This window comes from Pristis pectinata, chromosome 8 (genome assembly GCF_009764475.1).
Source record: "Pristis pectinata isolate sPriPec2 chromosome 8, sPriPec2.1.pri, whole genome shotgun sequence".
Taxonomy (NCBI): Eukaryota; Metazoa; Chordata; class Chondrichthyes; order Rhinopristiformes; family Pristidae; genus Pristis; species Pristis pectinata.
This window is the reverse complement of record NC_067412.1, coordinates 92,152,371-92,171,081: the sequence shown is the minus strand read 5'-3', so window position 1 is coordinate 92,171,081 and position 18,711 is coordinate 92,152,371. Positions and strand designations below refer to the sequence as shown.

Sequence of the window (18,711 nt, the reverse complement as noted above, 5' to 3'; positions counted from 1 at the left end):
TAAAGTGTCACAGCTACAGAGAAAGTGCAGTGCAATAAGGTGCAAGGTCACAACAAGGTAGATCGTGCACCAGCCCTGTAAGAAGATTTAAAAGAACATTATTAGTGATAGTTAGTGACATAGAGTTTAAATTTAAAAGTGTAGAACGATTATAGTAAAGGTAATGAGTAGAATGAAAAACAAGACCCAAAAGAGCAGTATGATAATTAACTAGTTCATCTATCTTAATGATGTTAATTGAGAGAGAGAGGGAGACTCTCCTGCTCCTCTTTGAACATTGCAGTTATATGTTCACTTGAGATGGTAATGTGGCATAGTTTAACATTTGGCACCTGGAACATTATTGCCGTCACTTTGTGTTGCATTCCATTAACTTCAGCCAATGGGCTCAAACCCACGACCAAGCCTGACACAATTGGTTTAAATCTGTTTTCAAAGTCTTCACTGTCGTCGAGGGGAAGGCCAATACAGCAGGCAAAATAAACAAGAGCAAATCGCATCAAATTGGCGGAATATAGTATTAATGGTAGGACTCTTGACAGTGTGGAGGATCAGAGGGATCTTGGGGTCCGAGTCCATAGGACATTCAAAGCGGCTGCGCAGGTTGACTCTGAGGTTAAGAAGGCATATGGTGTATTGTCCTTCATCAATCAGGGAATTGAATTTAGGAGCCGTGAGGTATTGTTGCAGCTATATAGATCCCTGATCAGACCTCATTTGGAGTATTGTGCTCAGTTCTGGTCACCTCACTACAGGAAAGATGTGGAAGCCATAGAGAGGGTGCAGAGGAGATTTACAAGGATGCTGCCTGGAATGTGGAGCATGCCTTATGAAAGCAGGTTGAGGGAACTCGGCCTTTTCTCCTTGGAGAGACGGAGGATGAGGGGGGACCTGACTGAGGTGTATAAGATGATGAGAGGTATTGATAGGGTAGGTAGTCAGAGGCTTTTCCCCAGGGCTGAAATGGTGGCCACAAGAGGACATAGGTTTAAGGTGCTGGGGAGTAGATTTAGAGGAGATGTCAGGGGTAAGTGTTTTACTCAGAGAGTGGTGAGTGTGTGGAATGGGCTGCCAGAAACAGTGGTGGAGGCTGATACGATAGGGTCTTTCAAGAGACTGTTAGATAGGTACATGGAGCTGAGTAAAATAGAGGGCTGTGGGTAAGCCTAGTAATTTCTAGGGTAGGGACATGTTTGGTACAGCTTTGTGGGCCGAAGGGCCTGAATTGTGCTGTAATTGTTCTATGTTCTAAATTTCTAATCAAATCAGCAAGTCAATATCAAAGTCAAGTTCAGATTACGGAAGTTAGTGAAATGATGGAAATTAAGCTCTTAACTTGAACAAGCTCCAGCAGTTTTGAATCAAATCCAACTCCAAGGTACTAAAGCCAGCTCTCTAAAAGTATTAATTTGTTGGTTATAAGATTAAAGGAAATACCCTTCTGTAAGAGGCAGAAAGCTAGCAGACTGACTTAATTCACTAGTTCTGCTTGATTCGACTTCCCATTTCCTAGCACTCTCATTTCATTTTTTTCTTGAAAATGTCTCCATGCATTTTGATTCCAAAGCTTTTATTTTTTTTGTGCGATCTCTATAACAATTGCAGTTATCCTGCACAAATCTCTTTCCCTTTGTTTCTGTAGATGATTTTAGCCTATGGGATCTTCTAACTACCAAACCTACAAAGGCTCCCAAACCCACCAAAAAACCACCAAAGAAGGGTAAGTCACATTCCTCATTGCCTTATCTTTAGATGGTAAAGCAGTGAAAAAGACCTTTTTGGTACAAAAAGGTTCCTCATTTCAGAGGATTGCAAGATGAATGCCTCCATGCCATGGCCCTCAGTATCTTTGCAGTCTTCTACAGCCCCACCGACTCTCTGGAACATCCGTGCTCGTCCAATTCTCCCTCTTGTTCATTCCCAAATTTAATTTCTCCACCTTTGGTGGTTCTGCCTTCAGCCTTCAAAGGTCCTGAACTTTGGAAACCTCTCCCTACGCCATTGCATCTCTCTTTCTCGCTTTGCGACAGTTCTTAAGACTTAACAAATCACCCCATAAATTTTGAAATAGCAAAGGACTGATGGGCATAATCCCTGAAATTTAATCCTGGGAGTCCATCTATCATGTAATGGTAGTCCCCAGGAATGAATGAAGTCTTCTAGATGGACCTAACAAAGGGTTTATATGACTGTAAAACCCTATGTTAGTTTGATTTAGTCTGTACCTGCCCATGACATTCTAAGCTTTGAATCTCACTTGTTCCATCTGGAAAGTACTTGGTTCTATCCTTTATAGATCTAAGTATCTGACATTTGCCTCATTGAAATCCATTTGCAGTGGTTTTGCTCATTTGCTTAATCCAGCAACATCACTTGTAATTTTTTGCTTGCCCCGTGGGACATCACTGATCACACTTTACAACTTTCAGTGCATGCTCATCATCACCACCTTCAGCCAATTTCCTGCCCACGTATCTTTTTGCTTCCTTTATCTAACAGTCTCATATGAGACACTTCCTGCTGTGCTTCCTAGAAGTTCACAAGATAACTGGTTCTCCATGTAAGTCACATCCATAGATCTTTCCCTGTCCCCTGCTTTAGTCAGCTCCTCAAAAAATGTGAACAGGTTTGTTGGACATGACTTACAAATCCAGGACCTTCTTCTCTGATCAGCTGAACGATGTCAAGGAGTTTGGTCTCTCTGTCCTTAATTATAAATTCTAGTACTATCATGACAGCAAGTGTTAGACTAATTGGGTTAATAACTCGCTAGCACCACCGCATCCCTCACCACCATCCCATAGAGATAGCAGAGTGAAATGTGCAGTAATGTTATCTAGTTCCTCCTACATTGAGAGAACTTTCAAGATTATAATTAATTCATCTGCAATGTTCTCACCTACTTCCTTCAAGCATGGGGACAGGTTGCTGATGCAGTGCTTTTGTGCCATTATTTTCTCAATTACCCTAATTTTGCTGATGTTAATTTTGATAAGTCGCTATGATTACTTAAAATTGGTTTCTTTGGAATATCCAACATGGTGTTCTTGTTCTTTATTGTATATTAAGTTGCCAATCCCAATTCGTTTGCAGCCACATCTCAGTAAAGGAGTTCATGTCATGCTCTTTTAGTTGAATTTGTGTTTGCAGTTTTATTTCCCTTATACCCTGTACATTTGTATGAAGAATGTTTATTTTGGATGCACACCATGACCTCATCTTATTCTTACATTTCTCATTTCTCTGCATTGGTTTAATTATATTACCTCTTCTGGTTTCCCATAAACTGCTCTCACTAAAGCACAATTACCATTATTTCACTCTTATCTCTTTGGTTTTTAGGGATTGTTGAAGGCCAAGGAAGAGGAAGGGTTGTGTCAGTGGGGATAAAACACAGGCTAAGTATAAGGTAACAGAGTGAAAGGTTATTTTTTGGGCTGGAGGGAAGAGTTCAGTGGAATTCCTCAGGGCACACTGCTATTCTTGATATATATTAGTGATTTGGAGTTGAGTGGACGGATGACACAAAACCTGGAGGTGCAGTGAACAGTGAGGAGAAGTAGACAGGCTGATGGAATGGGCAAGCAGGTGGCAGATGAAATTTAATGCTGAGAAATATGAAGTGTTATATTTTAGTGAGAAGAATGAGACAAGGCAATGCAATCCAGGGGGCATGCTTCTAAAAAGAATCCAAGAACAGAGAGGGTAAATGTGCAGAGTTAGTTGAATTTGGGAGGGCAGGTTGAGAAAATGGTTAAAAAACCATACGACATCCTGTGCTTTATGAATAGAAGTACAAGAGTGAGGGACTCACGGTGAACCTTTAGAAAACATTGGTTGGGCCACAACTGGAGTACTATGTGCAGTGGGAATGTGGGGAGAATGAAATTATCCAGGTTAGGGTTAGTGTAAATGAGTGCCTGAGGGGTGACGCAGACTCTGTGGGCTGAAGGGCCTGTGTCTATTCTCTGTGACTCCAAGAGGAAACATTTCTTTTTAGACGGTGAGAGATAGGGTTCGAATGCACTTGACAAGGGTAGTAGTGACGACAGATTCAACTTCAACATTCACGAAGGGACTGGCAAAGTATCTGTAAGGAGACATTTTGCAGGGCTATGGAGAGAGGACAGGGGAGTGGATCTAGTTACATCCCTCTTAGTTAGATTCAGTGGGCTGATTGGCTTCTTTCTGTGCTGTAATGCATTCACAAATGGCCCAGATTTTGCTGGTAAATGCCAACATCCAGCACTTCCTCCCTCATGTCCCTCTCCGTCATTTGACTCCATCCCATCTTTGATCTTCCTTTTCTCTCTGGTAATGCTATGTATTTTCCATGTTCTCTTTTGGTTTCCTGACCTTTCCCATGGCAAACCAGTATGTACACTCTCTCTTGTACACTCTTCTAATATCTTCACTGCTCCCTTTTTGTAAACATTCTTCACTTCACCTTTGCCACTTCACACATCTATCGGAGTATTCTCATCCCTAAGACGTTCAATCTCCTTGTGTTTTCTCTTTGCTTCTGGAACTCTGAAACTTATTCTCCTATTTTACAAGTTCTCCCCTTTATGCTTGGATTGTGTTTGAATGGATTTCCTTTGCAACCTTAGACGCAAGTGACCTTGGCTTTGATTTTAACCTGGAGGATGCTCTTGGTGACAATGACAATGGCAAAGAAGGTCAAGGTGACTCAGGTAAGGACAAAAGGTAGAAAGGATTTGCCACTGTGCAGGTAGCTGAGATCAGAGTCAATTTGGGATCAGGTACCTGGTTGAAAGTTAACTGGGGTATTTTAAGTTTAAAACAAAAGACCAGGAAAGAAACACAAAATTAAACTTTTTGTATTAAATCTCTGTTTACATGGTAACACCTATTTGTTCCATACAAGTAAGGTGTTGGCTTTTCACAATTGAAAAATCACTGATCTGAAACTCAGATGTATGACAAACAACTCAATTTGATTCTAATGAAATCACTATTGAAAATCCAATTGAAAGGAACATTTCTGGTTTTTAAAAACAAGAACAACATTCTAGTCTGTCCAATATCCTGATGGCCATTTAATTAAAATGTCTGAAGCTAGCAAATGTCTTCTTTCAAACCAAACCATACACATTCATCACTAGACAGTGGGAATGTATGAACTTCCAATTGGAGGAATAGGCTGTGTTTGCTGGTGTAAAGACGGAAAAGGTTGCAGGTGGACCTGTCATGAAGGAGTTATCGCAGAGCCTCGATAAGACCTTTATGTTTCATCATTTTCCGCTGAAGAGTTTCTGTCTGTCCAACAGGTCGCCCTTCCACTCCACGCCCTAAAGGAGACAAACGAAAAGCAGGTTAAAAAAAGTCTGTTGAAGTGGCTGTCATGAGTTGGGCAATCAGATGTATTCAAAACACACCAAACACAGAGCAAGGTCTCTGATATGGTACCCTGAATCAGAGTTTTGACACAAGCAGCAGGACTTTCTCATTAAGACTAAGCAACAAAAATAACTCCATTCCAGCAATGGAACCAAGCAAGGCCACAGGGATTTAAGTTATTCCTTGGATACTTATATCAATGACTGTATAACATTATACTGTACTTTCAAAATTTGGCCCCATTTATGTGGATAGGACTCAAGTTTGGAAGTGAAGTACATTGTACAAATGCTGCTATATATGTGCACCTGACTGAGGACTACTCTACATGCTAACCACCTAAATAGCCAGTAGCTACTATAAGCAATCCACCAACATTCAATCTAGAAAGTGATCAGAATCAAGTTTATTATCACTGACATATGTCGTGAAATTTGTTGTTTTGCGGCAGCAGTACAGTGCAAAGACGTAAAAGTTACTGTACGTTACAATAAATAAATAAATAGTGTGAAAGAGGAATAGCGAGGTAGTGTTCATGGGTTCATGGACCATTCAGAAATCTGATGGCGAGGGGAAGAAGCTATTCTTAAGATGTTGAGTGTGGGTCTTCAGGCTCCTGTACCTCCTCCCCAGTGGTAGTAATGAGAACAGGGCATGTCCTGGATGGTGAGGGTCCTTAATGATGGAGGCCTCCTTCTTGAGGCACCGCCTCTTGAAGATGTCCTCAATGGCGAGGAGGGTTGTGTCCGTGATGGAGCTGGCTGAGTCTACAACCCTCTGCAGCTTCTTTTGATCCTGCACATTGGAGCCTCCATACCAGGCGGTGGTGCAACCAGTCAGAATGCTCTCCATCGTACATCTATAGAAATTTGCAAAAGCCTTTGGTGAAATACCAAATCTCCTCAAACTCCTAATGAAGTAGACCCGCTGGCTAGCATCAAATATTTGAGGTCAGTGAGGTTTGAGTTTTATGTTGCATTGATTGTAGCATGCATTCAGGTAGTTCTGATGTCTTTAGGTTCATTCATTCTTGAGTATTGTAGGCTAGCAGTTTTTAATTCAGGATGTGTTCAGGATGTAATTTAAGAGCATGGAGGTTATGCTGCAACTGTACAGGGTACTGGTAAGGCCACACCTGGAGTACTGCGTACAGTTCTGGTCTCCTTACTTGAGGAAAGATGTGCTGGCTTTGGAGGCAGTGCAGAGGAGGTTCACAGGTTGATTCTGGAGATGAGGGGGTTAGCCTATGAGGAGAGATTGAGTCACCTGGAACTATATTCACTGGAATTCAGAAGAATGAGAGGGGATCTTATAGAAACATAAAATTAAGAAAGGGAGAGATAAGATAAAGGCAGGAAAGTTATTTCCACTGTGTGGTGAGACTAGAACATAGCCTCAAGATTCGGGGTAGATTCGGGGGAGTAGATTTAGGACAGATATGTGGAGAAACTGCTTTTTCCAGAAAGTAGTGAATCTGTGGAATTCTCTGCCCAGGGAAGCAGTTGAGGCTACCTCATTAAATATATTTAAGACACAGTTAGATAGATTTTTGCATAGTTGGGAAATTAAGGGTTATAGGGAAAAGGCAGGTAGGTAGATCTGAGAGTCCACGACCAGATCAGCCATGATCTTATTGAACAGTGGAGCAGGCTTGACGGGCTAGATGGCCTCCTCCTGCTCCTATTTCTTGGGTCCTCATGGACACTCCCAAGATACAAGTTCCATGAGTAAACATATAGAAAACAGACACAGTGCAGCAGTAGACACAACACTGATTAGTAAAAATGTCCTTGCAGCATCAGTTATGCAAAGATTTGGACATGGATATAATCAAAAATTGGAAACTGGAAGGAAAACTAGAAATCTGAAACCTACCTTGTCCCTTTCAATTAAACTGCAGAGAGTAGGCTGAAAGTTTTAAAAAATCAACTAAGCCACCCCCTCCCCCCATCTCGATATTGATCCGCCACATTCCCTGGGGTACAAGGATCTGATCCCAATCTGCATCCCCAAACCATCAATCACTCTGTCCCTTCCAACCTCTATGAGGGTTATTATTGTGCTTTCTGACCCCCTCCTGACCAGGTTCAATTCTCCCTCCAAACCGCCCACCACCCCCCAACTACTGGACCAAACAATAAAGCCCAAACTTAGCCTCCCAGCCTCAGAACAAGAGTCCCAAGCAGCGTATTTTTGATCTTGAAAGGATGCAGTGTCTGGTCTGATGCAACTAAAGCTGCAACTGAAGAGTGCCACAGTGGGTACAGGTCAGGAGGAGAAATGTCCGAATGAGTGCTCTAGAAGTTGATGAGAGATGAGATGAGATGAGATTTCTTTATTCGTCACATGTACATAGAAACACACAGTGAAATGCATCTTTTGTGTAGAGTGTTCTGGGGACAGCCTGCAAGTGTCGCCACACTTCCAGCACCAACATAGCATGCCCACAACTTCCTAACCTGTACGTCTTTGGAATGTGGGGGGAAACCGGAGCACCCGGAGGAAACCCACGCAGACACGGGGAGAACGTACAAACTCCTTACAGACAACAGCCAGAATTGAACCCGGGTCGCTGGTGCTGTAAAGCATTACACTAACCACTACACTACTGTGCCTGCTGGGTTGTCATAAGAGTTATAGAGTTATACAGCATAGAACCAGGCTCTTCAGATCACCATGTTCATGCCAATCATTGAATCCTACTTATACTAATCACATTTGCCAGCATGTGCCCAATTATCCAGTCCACTGTGCCTTGATCATCTGAACACTGGCTGGATAATTGGGCATTGCCTGCTCTCTGTAGATCTGCCGACCAGAATTAGTTGGCCAGGACCCCATTTAAAGCTCAGATACATCGCACAGGAGTTGTACAGTTAATGGTTTCTTTCCTGCTATACTTAGGATACACTTATGCAAGTCAGTAACAGTTAAACAGGTGCCACATAAACTATGTGCATTGTTTTGGAGTCAGGACACTAGTTCATTTTAACTTTCATAGTTCTTCATGTGTTTTAAAGGTAAAAATACTGAGGCAAATTTATACCAACAGAGTGCTTGACAAATATTATTATCCCAATGCACGTAGCTGTGCTCAAAACAACAAACTGCTGGAGGAAGCAGCAACTGTGGGGGGAGAGAAATTGTCGCCGTTTCGGGTAAAAACTCTGCATCAGGACTGAGACTGACCCAAAATGTCAACAGTTCCTCTCAGCCCACAGATACTGCTCGACCCGCTGAGTTCCTCCAGCAGTTTGATTTTTGCTCCCGGTTCTAGCATCTGCAGTCTCCAGTGTCTCCAGCTGTGTGCTCAACCAAACTCTGATTCAGGGGTATTCTGTCTCCTGATGCCGGCCTGAGTCACTGTTCTCGGGATTCCTTGGATTGACCCAGTTTTCCTCACAGCCACCTGCAGTGTCCTTTGCATTCTAACTTTGCAATGATCTCCACAGACCTGCTTTGTCCTCTTCAGCCAGCCTGTGACTGTTAAAGGCACTCTTCTTTCTGGTTCTATAAATACTCTGTTTATTCCTGCAGCATTTACAAAAATGTATTTAAAAGCATGACAATGCAGTTCTATCAGAATCTACCTTCAGCAGTGTTTCCTCTTTGTGTATGAATTGTGCACATGTAACTGAGTTTGGTGCATGGCTGATGGTTCCTTTCTCTAAGTAATAATTATCTTTTTCTCAGCTTTGGTCAACTTCTGCAAATGTTCATTACATTATGTTTCTCCTTTTGTAAATTGTTGTTTGCACGATCTTTAATATTTAACAATTGTGAAAAGCTATAAATTATTTAACAATTTTGTTTAATTCTCGAAGAGTGAAGCAATGACAGGTTTGTGAGTTGACATTTTTTAACTACTTCATTAGAACAGACTTTGCTTTAAAATAAGCCGTGCTCACAAATATCACTCCACACTTATTATCACAGCAGCAGACAACAGAAATATTCAGAGGTTCATGTAGCGACTGCAGAAAAAGGTAGTTATGGAGGTGGGGGGGAAGCCGGTATTGATTTTAACTCCCAAAATCAAGTGGATTTGAGTCCATAGGATCTGAATTGTTTTTTAAAACCTTGAAGAACCAGATTGATCATTTAGATATTGTAGTGAGCTTGCATGTCTCAGTTTCAACCTATCTTCATTTCCTGGTATCTCAAGCCTCAGGAAACCCGACAGCTGAAGGGAGGTGAAAATTACCTTGTGGAAGAGGTAAGAACCGGTCCAGGACTGCTTGTGAATAAGAGGATATTCCCACCCAGTCTAGTAAGCCCAACTACTTCCCTTCCTGCTGTTAGATTCCTCCCAGTGGTCCAAGCTAGAGATTTAAAGATCGGAGCCTCCTCATTTGTTGCTACTGCTTCATATCTGTTGAAGTTGTATTTACAGAAAGCTCAGCTATAGAAATGTGCCTGTAAAAATCCATAAACTAATGGTGATCTTGTATGATTCTGTGTTGTCAATGCTGGGCTCTTTTCTGATGTACTCTTTGGAAAACCCATGATTTAAGACTGGGGACGATATTTTTCGTTCAATGAAACTGGTTTCAGGGCCATTGCTTCATTCCCATTCCCGTGTTGCCCTTGTTTTGGTTGGATTCTGTGGGCTTCACTATTATTTCCGTCACTCTCTGTACCCTGTCACCTCCTTTCTGATGTCACATCAGAGAGCGTTTTGAGTCATTTCCATGTCTACTGCCTGAAATTTGGGTCTAAACTAAGACTAAAATAAGATGTCAAATTCAAAGACAAATGCACAAGCAGGGCGTAAACTGGGAGATGCAAGAAACTCGATTTGAATCCAGACTTGAGGGTATCCTTTGTGCAATTAATTTAAGCACTTCCTGGGCAGGAACCTCGCCATAAGAGAAAGTCTTCACAGTGAAACAGTCCTGTCTGTGTGGGTGCCTGTTGTGTGGTGAATGTTTTCCAGAATGGGTTGACAAATTGCATCAACTTGAAATGACTTGTGAGATGAACCTCAAGCTTCCTGCCATTAGGTAGCTTTGTGAATGTTGTGAAATTGTTGAGTTATTTCAGCCTAACATTGATCGGGGAAATCATTAAACCATCTTGCAGCAAAAGTCACATCATTTTTTTTTCCCAAAGGTTGTTTTCATGTTGACGTGCTTTGTCAGTTCAGCTGCAAGCAAGATCATCCCAAATTGCATCATGTCACATTATGTGGAGGATTTCATTGCATTGTTTGTGAATTATCCAACTTATTCCAATCATATCCAAAACATTAACCTGTCAGACAACTTGACGTGAAAAACACATTGACAGCTGGTGTGTTTGACGAGGATTATGGAGTCTAAATAAGGCCTATTTCTAAAAGCTGTCTGTATTTCCAACACCATTATCCCTTCTCTTAATGAGCACAAATGTAGAATACGCTTCTGATTACCTCTCACATGTCAACATTTTCTCCCTGGGTGGAAAAGTCTGTAATAATATTTGGAATAAACCGAATATATTGGGGACATTTCTCAAATGCCTAATGAGGACTGGGTCCTGATAATGTAAAAGATATGATGTAAAACAAACTCAGTCAGTGAGATGGTAAAAATTCCACTTGCTTCTGACAGCTGACAATGAATTCCTGTTGTGTCGTATAACACAGGGAGGCTTTCAAATCCTGGAACGCCACTTTCATTTAAATTGGTTAGGCTCTGATGTGCTTAGCACTGACTCCCCCTCCACCTTGTGTACAGGTGCATCTAACATTTCAGATAAAGACCTTGAAGACATGTTGGATGGCGGTAGCTACAACCCAGGTAAGAGAGAGTCAGGCAAACTTCGTACACTTGGCTTCTGAAGTGCATGGTTTACACGTGTTGAATGGGGCGTGTTGATTAGCCAATGGAATGATTGTTGGATGTCAAAAGTGAAGAAATGTTGTAACATGGCCATGTTTCCAGATCTGGAGCAACAAACAACTTGCTGGAGGAACTCAGGGGGTCGAGCAGCATTTGTGTGTGTGAGGGAGGAATTGTTGAACGTTTCCGGTCGAAACCCTGCATCAGGTCTCCGGGTTTTGCTGCTCCACTCAGAGTCCCTCCAGCAGATCGTTTGTTGCTCCAGATTCCAGCATCTGCAGTCTCTTGTGGTTCCAGATCTGTCACCTACTAGTCATGGATGTTCAACCTTCATTTGAGGAAGAAGTTCTAATCAGTGTTAGTCTCCTTGTTCCCATAACATTTCAGCCCCTTTCTTTTCATCCAGTCTCCCGTTCCCCACTTCTGATGAAGGGTCTTGGACCTGATGCACTGACTCTATTTCTCTTTCCACAGATGCTGCCTGACCTACTGAGTGTGGCCAGCCTCTTCTACTCTTTATTTCTCCTTTTGTATGTTGGTAATATTCCTGTCAAACTCTACCCTTGAACAAAGAGAGACTTGTGTTTCACATCACTTTTGTGATATTTCTCAGCATTTTACAACCAGTGAAGTACTACTGAAGTGTAGTCAATGTTGTATGTAAGAAGTATAGCCCCCAAACTGAACACAAAATGTTACCACAAATAGCAGCATAACAAGGACTAGATAATCTGATTTTTTTAGTAATGTTGTGAGGGATTAATGATGGCGAGTTCATCAGGGTTAATTACCATGTTCTTTTTCCAAATGGATCCTTTATACTCACCTGAGTGAGCAGATGGCACTTCAATGTGATATCTGAGCTGAAACACGATACTTCAAACAGTGCAGCACTCTCTCAGTACAGTGTTCTGTGTTCAGAGTGGTTCTTTTACCCACAACATTCTGACATAGATGGGAGAGGGCTACCAATTGACCCACAGCAGACATTAAAAGTAGAAGTGTACTCTACAGTTAGAGTTTATTGTCATTGGCACAAGTACATGTGTGCACAGGTGCAATGAAAAACTTACTTGCAGCAGCAGCATCACAGGCACATAGTATGTAAGCAGCATTCACATCACAAGAAAAACAAATTAAACATAAGTCATACACAACTTTTACAAGAAAGAATACAATTAGAACAAAAAAAAGTCCATTTTAGTGCAAAGTGGTCATAGTGTTGCTATACTGAGATAGTGATTAGGGTTGTGCCGGTTCGTTCAAGAGCCGAATGGTTGAAGGGAAGTAGCTGTTCCTGGATTTCCTGGAGAATTCTATAAGGCTTTTTCCTCCTTGCTTATACCTCATTTATGTGCTGTCTTTTCAGATTCTTTTAAATCAGGTAGATTACCACAATCTTTTTATGAAGCCTCTATTTCACTTATTCTTAAGAAAAATAAGAACCCAACAGAATGTGCTTCATACAGACCAATTTCGCTACTTAATGTGGATATTAAAATTTTATCTAAAGTTCTAGCTTGTAGATTGGAAAATATTTTACCTTCAATTATATCCGATGATCAGACTGGTTTTATTAAAAATCGATATTCTCATTTTAATATTTGTCATTTATTGAATATTATCTATTCTCCCTCTAAGGAAATATTGGAATGTGTGATATCTCTAGATACTGAGAAGGCCTTTGATCAGATTGAATGGAATTACTTATTTAAAACCTTAGAGAAATTTAATTTTGGGCCCGATTTTATCCAATGGATTAAATTACTTTATTTATCCCCTTCTGCTCGAGTTCTTACTAATTTTCAAAACTCTAAATCTTTTAAACTTCAACGTGGAACCAGACAGGGATGTCCTTTGAGCCCTTTGCTCTTTGATTTGGCCTTAGAACCATTAGCTATTTCTCTCCGAGAATCTAGAGGTATCCTTGGTATCTCCAGAAGAGGTATTAACCATAAAGTTTCTTTATATGCTGATGCGTTATTATTCTTTATATCTAATGTTGAAGCCTCCTTACCTCCTATGCTTTCTTTATTTTCACGCTTTAGTCATTTTTCAGGCTATAAATTGAACTCACACAAGAGTGAACTTTTTCTTCTGAATAACTTGGTACCAGTTGATATTAACATTCCTTTTAAAATTGTAAGAAATCATTTTACCTATCTGAGGGTGTCAATTACTAAAAATTATAAACATTTATTTAAAGAAACTTTTTTCACCTTACTGCACTATGTGAAAAGGGTATTATCAAGTTGGTCTCCCCTTTCTATATCATTGATTGGCCGAACTAATGTTATTAAAATGAATATTTTACCTAAATTTAAAAATCTATTTGAGGCTTTACCTGTTTTTATTCCTAAATCTTTCTTTGACTCTCTTCAGTCAATTATTTATTCCTATATATGGAATAATAAACATCCTAGACTAAATAAAGTTCACCTTCAGAAGGTTAAAAAGAATGGAGGTTTAGCCTTACCTAATTTTAGGTTTTATTACTGGGCAGTCAATATACGAAATCTTACATTTTGGTTACATTACATTAATCAAGAGGCTCGTCCAGTATGGGTCTCTTCAGAAATTAATTCTGTTAAAAAAATTTCTATTATCTCTTTGCTTGGTTCTTCATTTCCAATATCATTAAATAAACTAACAGATAATTTAGTAGTTAAACATGTCTTGAGGATTTGGTTACAATTTAGAAAATATTTTGGTTTATTAAGTTTTTCTTTGTCCAGTCCCATTCTCTTTGATTACTTTTTTAAACCTTCTATGACTGATGTAGTTTTTAAAGAGTGGGACAAATTAGGTATTACTTGTTTTCAGGATCTGTTTGTCGGAGGAAACCTTTCTTCGGTTGAACAATTGTCTACTAAGTATAATTTACCAAAAACTCATTTTTTTTAGATATTTACAAATTAGAGATTTTCTTCTATCTCAATTACATTCTTTTTCTTTGAGTCCTGATAAGAATTTATTAGATGTAATTTTTAATTTGGAACCTTTTCAGGATGGCTCAATATCTAATATTTATGACAGATTGCTAGGAATGAGTAAGGTGCCACTAGGTAAAATTAAAAACACTTGGGAACAAGATTTGCAGATGTCAATTTCTGAGGAAACTTGGAATGAAATTTTCAAGTTGGTTAATACTTCGTCATTATGTGCTCGTCACTCTCTCCTTCAATTTAAAGTGGTCCATAGAATTCACTTGTCTAAAGATAAATTATCCCGTTTTTATTCTGATATATCTCCTTACTGTGACAAATGTAATAACGGAGTGGCTTCCTTAATTCACATGTTTTGGACATGTCAGGGTCTTAAAAATATTGGCCAGAGGTCTTTCATACTTTTTCTATACTTTTCAAAATAAATTTTAAACTTAATCCTTTGACTGCACTATTTGAGATTGTTGGAGAAAAAGATATAAATTTGAAGGCTTCTGATTTACATATTCTGGCTTTTATTTTTCTTATAGCCAGAAGGGCTGTATTGCTTAAATGGAAGGAAGTTACTCCGCTCAATAGTTACAGGATGTTATGTCATACTTGAATCTAGAGAAGATTCGCTGTTCAGTTTTTGAATCTAACCTAGACTTGCAAACCCTGTGGGGACCCTTTTTGAATTATTTCAAAATCTCTGATTTGGGGACTAAAATGCAGATATTGGCTGACACGGTTACGTTTTTAAAGGTTTTTCCTTGTTGTTTTTTTCCATCTAACAGCATCGGGTTTTGGTAGTGGGAGTAGATTTTTTTAATAATAAAATATTTCAATTTTTTTCCTTTATTTACTAACTTCTATATGTGATTATTAATTTAGACTATTGTAATCTAAGTACGATTTAATACAAAGTATTCAGTAGTATTTTTATTTTCTTTCTTGATGCATGTACTCTATTTTTTTTCATGGATTCAGTAAAAATATTGTAAAAGGAAGTAGCTGTTCCTGAACCTGGTGGTGTGGGACTTCAGGCTCCTGTACCTCCTGTACATATACACAGCTCTGTGAAGACAGTTACCTAATGTTACCCATAACTTTTGCATTCTTTATTACTTTATCAAGAATTTCCATTGAACATTTAGAGCATGACATTACATTCACAAATCTACTGACGATACCGTGCTTGGGACAAAGGTGGTCAAGGATTGAAGGGAAGCTTGGGCTCAGGAGGAGGCAGTTTATTCTAATCCTAACACACTTTTTAATTTTAATTTTTTGGGACATGACCATCAGTGTTAAGACTAGTATTTATTTCCCTTCCCTCATTGCCATTGACAAGATGGTGACCTGCTGAACGTACTTCCACTCTGTTGGATACGCAATAGCCTGCAGATGCTGGAATCTGGGGCAACAATCAATCTGTTGGAGGAACTCAGCGGGTCGAGCAACATCTGTGGCGGGGGGGGGGGGGGGAGGTGCTGGTGGGGTGTGGATAGGGATTGTTTAACCTTTCAGGAAATGTCTGTTCTTCCACTCTGTTGTTGGGAGGGAGTTCCAGAACTTTGATCCAGCGACTTTGAAGAAATGCCAATCTATTTCAAAGGCAGGATGATGTGTGGCTGGGATGGGAGCCTTCAGGTGGGGCTTCCATGCACCTGTTGTACTTGTCCTTGGTGGGAGACGTCATGGGTTGTGAGATGCTTTCTGAGTAACTAAGGCATTTTGTAGGCACACACTGAGTAACTAAGGCACTTTGTAGGCACACACTGAGTAACTAAGGCATTTTGTAGGCACACTGTAGCCACCGGCTCCCGATTAACCAGGCTACTTTATTCCTAGATTATAGAATCATACAGCACAGAAACAGGCCCTTCGGCCCACCATGTCCGTGCCAGCCATTGTACCTCTCTATATTGATCCTATTTTCCAGCACTCACTCTATAGCCTTCTCTGCCATTGCATTTCAAGTGCTCATGAAATACTTAGTAAATGTTGTGAGAGCATCTGCCTCCACCACCACCTCAGGCAGTGCATTCCAGATTGCAACCACCCTCTGGTTAAAACATTCTTTCTCAAGTCCCCTCTAGATCTCCTACCCCTTAATCCATGGTTATAGCCACCTCAGCTGGGGGGGGAAAGCCTCTCACTATCTACCTTGCCTCTCACTATCTACCTTGCCTCTCACTATCTACCTTATCTAATTTTGGTGATGTTGAGCTTCCTGGGAGTTGTTGGAGCTTCACTCATCCGGACAAGTGGAGACTATTCCATCAGACTCTCTGTAGATGGTGCAAAGGTGTTGGCGAGTCACTGTCTGACCTGCTCTTGTGGCCGTAGCGTCCAGCCAGCATTAGGATCCATATCCAGCTCTCTGCCGATCTGAAAATACTGTGCCTCAAATGTAACAGAGTTCCTCCAATATTTATACAACTTATAAAAACAGAAACGTGTTGACTATTCCTCAGTTTAATGTCCTGTCCAACACCTCTGACAATGTAGTACTCCCTTAATTCTACATTTGGAAAATCAGGCTGGATTTCTGCACTTAGACCTCTGGGGTCAGATTTGAACCTTGACGTTTTGTAGAGGTGAGAGAGCTGCCCACTGATCCACAGTGGGGACAGGTATGCCTATGAACGACTGCAATTCCTGCCCCGTTTTTTTCCCCTGAGGATCAGTGGTGAAAATAACTTCTTATCTTGTGTTCCAGATGACCCTCTGCCTCCCGATGACCAGAATCAAGGTAAGAATTCTCATTCTGGTATTGAAGCTGTGCATCAGTGGCTGCTGGTTACATGCCCTGCCATGTTGCAGTAAGTTGAACCTTAAAACATTCACATCTGTTATCAAATAGAGCTGGTCAAGTTAGTTTGGTGACAGTCCACAGTCTGTGGTTCTGGAAAGATTTTGTTACCATGTGCTGAGTATAGGAAGAGGAAGTCCGGCACTGAGCCCTTTCCATCACTCATTTGATTCCTACTCTGCCTCCATCTAACCAGTATTAGTGTCATGGTCCTACGGGAGAGAACCAAGCCCACCAAGTCCGCACCGACCATCAAGCACCCATTCACACTGATCCCATTTTATTCTCCCCTCGTTCCTATCAACTCCTCCACAGTTTGTATCACTGACCTAGGTACGAGGGGCAAGATAACTCACAGTGGCCAACTAACCTACCATTCTGTATGTCTTTGGGATGTGAGAGGAAACTGGAGCACCTGGAAGAAACCCACATGGTCACGAGGAGGAAATATGCAAACTCCAAAGAGACAACACCAGATGTCGTGATTGAAACCGGTTCACTGGAGCTGTTTTGTAGCAGCTCTACCAGTTTTGCCACTGTACTGCACTTAATTCCACATCCCTTAGCACTCTTGATTAAAAATAATATATCATTTCTCAGTTCTAAACCTTACAATTGAACTGACTAATTGCCCTTATGCTGGACACAGTGAGAGTCTAGTTTAAAGTTTAGATTAGCAAAAGCACTGCCAAGCAATGGCTGGGTTCTCAGCTAAAAGGAGGATATAACTGATGCATTGTTAGAGCAGTACATAGATCAGGAATCACAGAAAGTTAAAATGCAGGTGAAATAAATTGTCCGTGAAAGTTCTGTATATTTGTCATTGCAGGGTTATACTGCCCCAGTACAGGAGAGTGTTTTTATAGTAGCTTCAAGATTGTACAGAAACATCAGGTGGGCAATGAGGGAAGAAACGTTCAGAGAGGTGGATGGAGGAGTGGACATCAAAATAGGCTTTGAGGACCGTGAGCAGTGGGACTGACCTGACTTGCAGCTCTGTGACTATAAAGAGAGTGGAGTGATGAGAGAGCAGACAAAGGTCTATAAAGTCAGCAGGGTGGAAGGCAAGTAAATAGGCCTGGAGGAAGTTACAGAGAGAATGGGCTATGAAGCTATGATGTGGATTTTCAATTCAATACACGGATGGTTGGTAGACAAAGAAACTGGCATGGCGAGTTAATGAAGGAACAAGACTACTGAAGGATATGGGTAGCAAATGAGTTCCAGTTTATGAAGGGTTAAATTGATCTGGAAGCTTTAGAGACGGTGCAGAGGAGATTTATCAGGATGTCGCCCGGATTAGAGAGCATGTCTTATGAGAATAGGTTGAGTGAGCTAGGGCTTTTCTCTTTGGAGAGGAGGAGGATGAGAGGTGACTTGATAGAGGTGTACAAGATGATAAGAGGCATAGATCAAGTGGACAGTCAGAGACCTTTTCCCAGTGCGACAATGGTTAACACGAGGGGGCATAATTTTAAGGCGATTGGAGGAAGATATAAGGGGGATGTCAGGGGTAAGTTTTTTCACACAGAGAGTGGTGCCTGCAGAGGTTGTGGGGGCAGATACATTAGGGACATTTAAGATACTCTTAGATAGACACATGAATGATAGAGAAATAGGGGGCTTTGTGGGAGGGAAGGGTTAGATAGATCTTAGAGCAGGATAAAATGTCGGCACAACATTGTGGGCCGAAGGACCTGTACTGTGCTGTAATGTTCTATGTTCTATGAATGTCTTTTCCCATGCCTCTTGGTCAATAAAAGACTTATCGATCACAGATTTAAAA

The 18,711-nt window shown here is 40.8% G+C and overlaps 1 protein-coding gene across 4 annotated transcripts in view; it reads left to right on the top strand.

Moving 5' to 3' along the window:
- LOC127573025 (CD99 antigen-like protein 2) overlaps nt 1–18,711 on the top strand; it is a 135,411-nt gene that overhangs the window by 109,081 nt on the left and 7,619 nt on the right. Inside the window, exons 5-9 of one of the 4 annotated variants that reach the window (XM_052020772.1) lie at nt 1,643–1,720; nt 4,611–4,694; nt 5,292–5,336; nt 11,079–11,141; nt 16,833–16,865. In XM_052020772.1, the coding sequence (XP_051876732.1) occupies nt 1,643–1,720; nt 4,611–4,694; nt 5,292–5,336; nt 11,079–11,141; nt 16,833–16,865 (303 nt within the window). The remainder of the gene's footprint in view (nt 1–1,642; nt 1,721–4,610; nt 4,695–5,291; nt 5,337–11,078; nt 11,142–16,832; nt 16,866–18,711) is intronic. The other 3 variants (XM_052020773.1, XM_052020775.1, XM_052020774.1) reach the window with 3 other exon arrangements.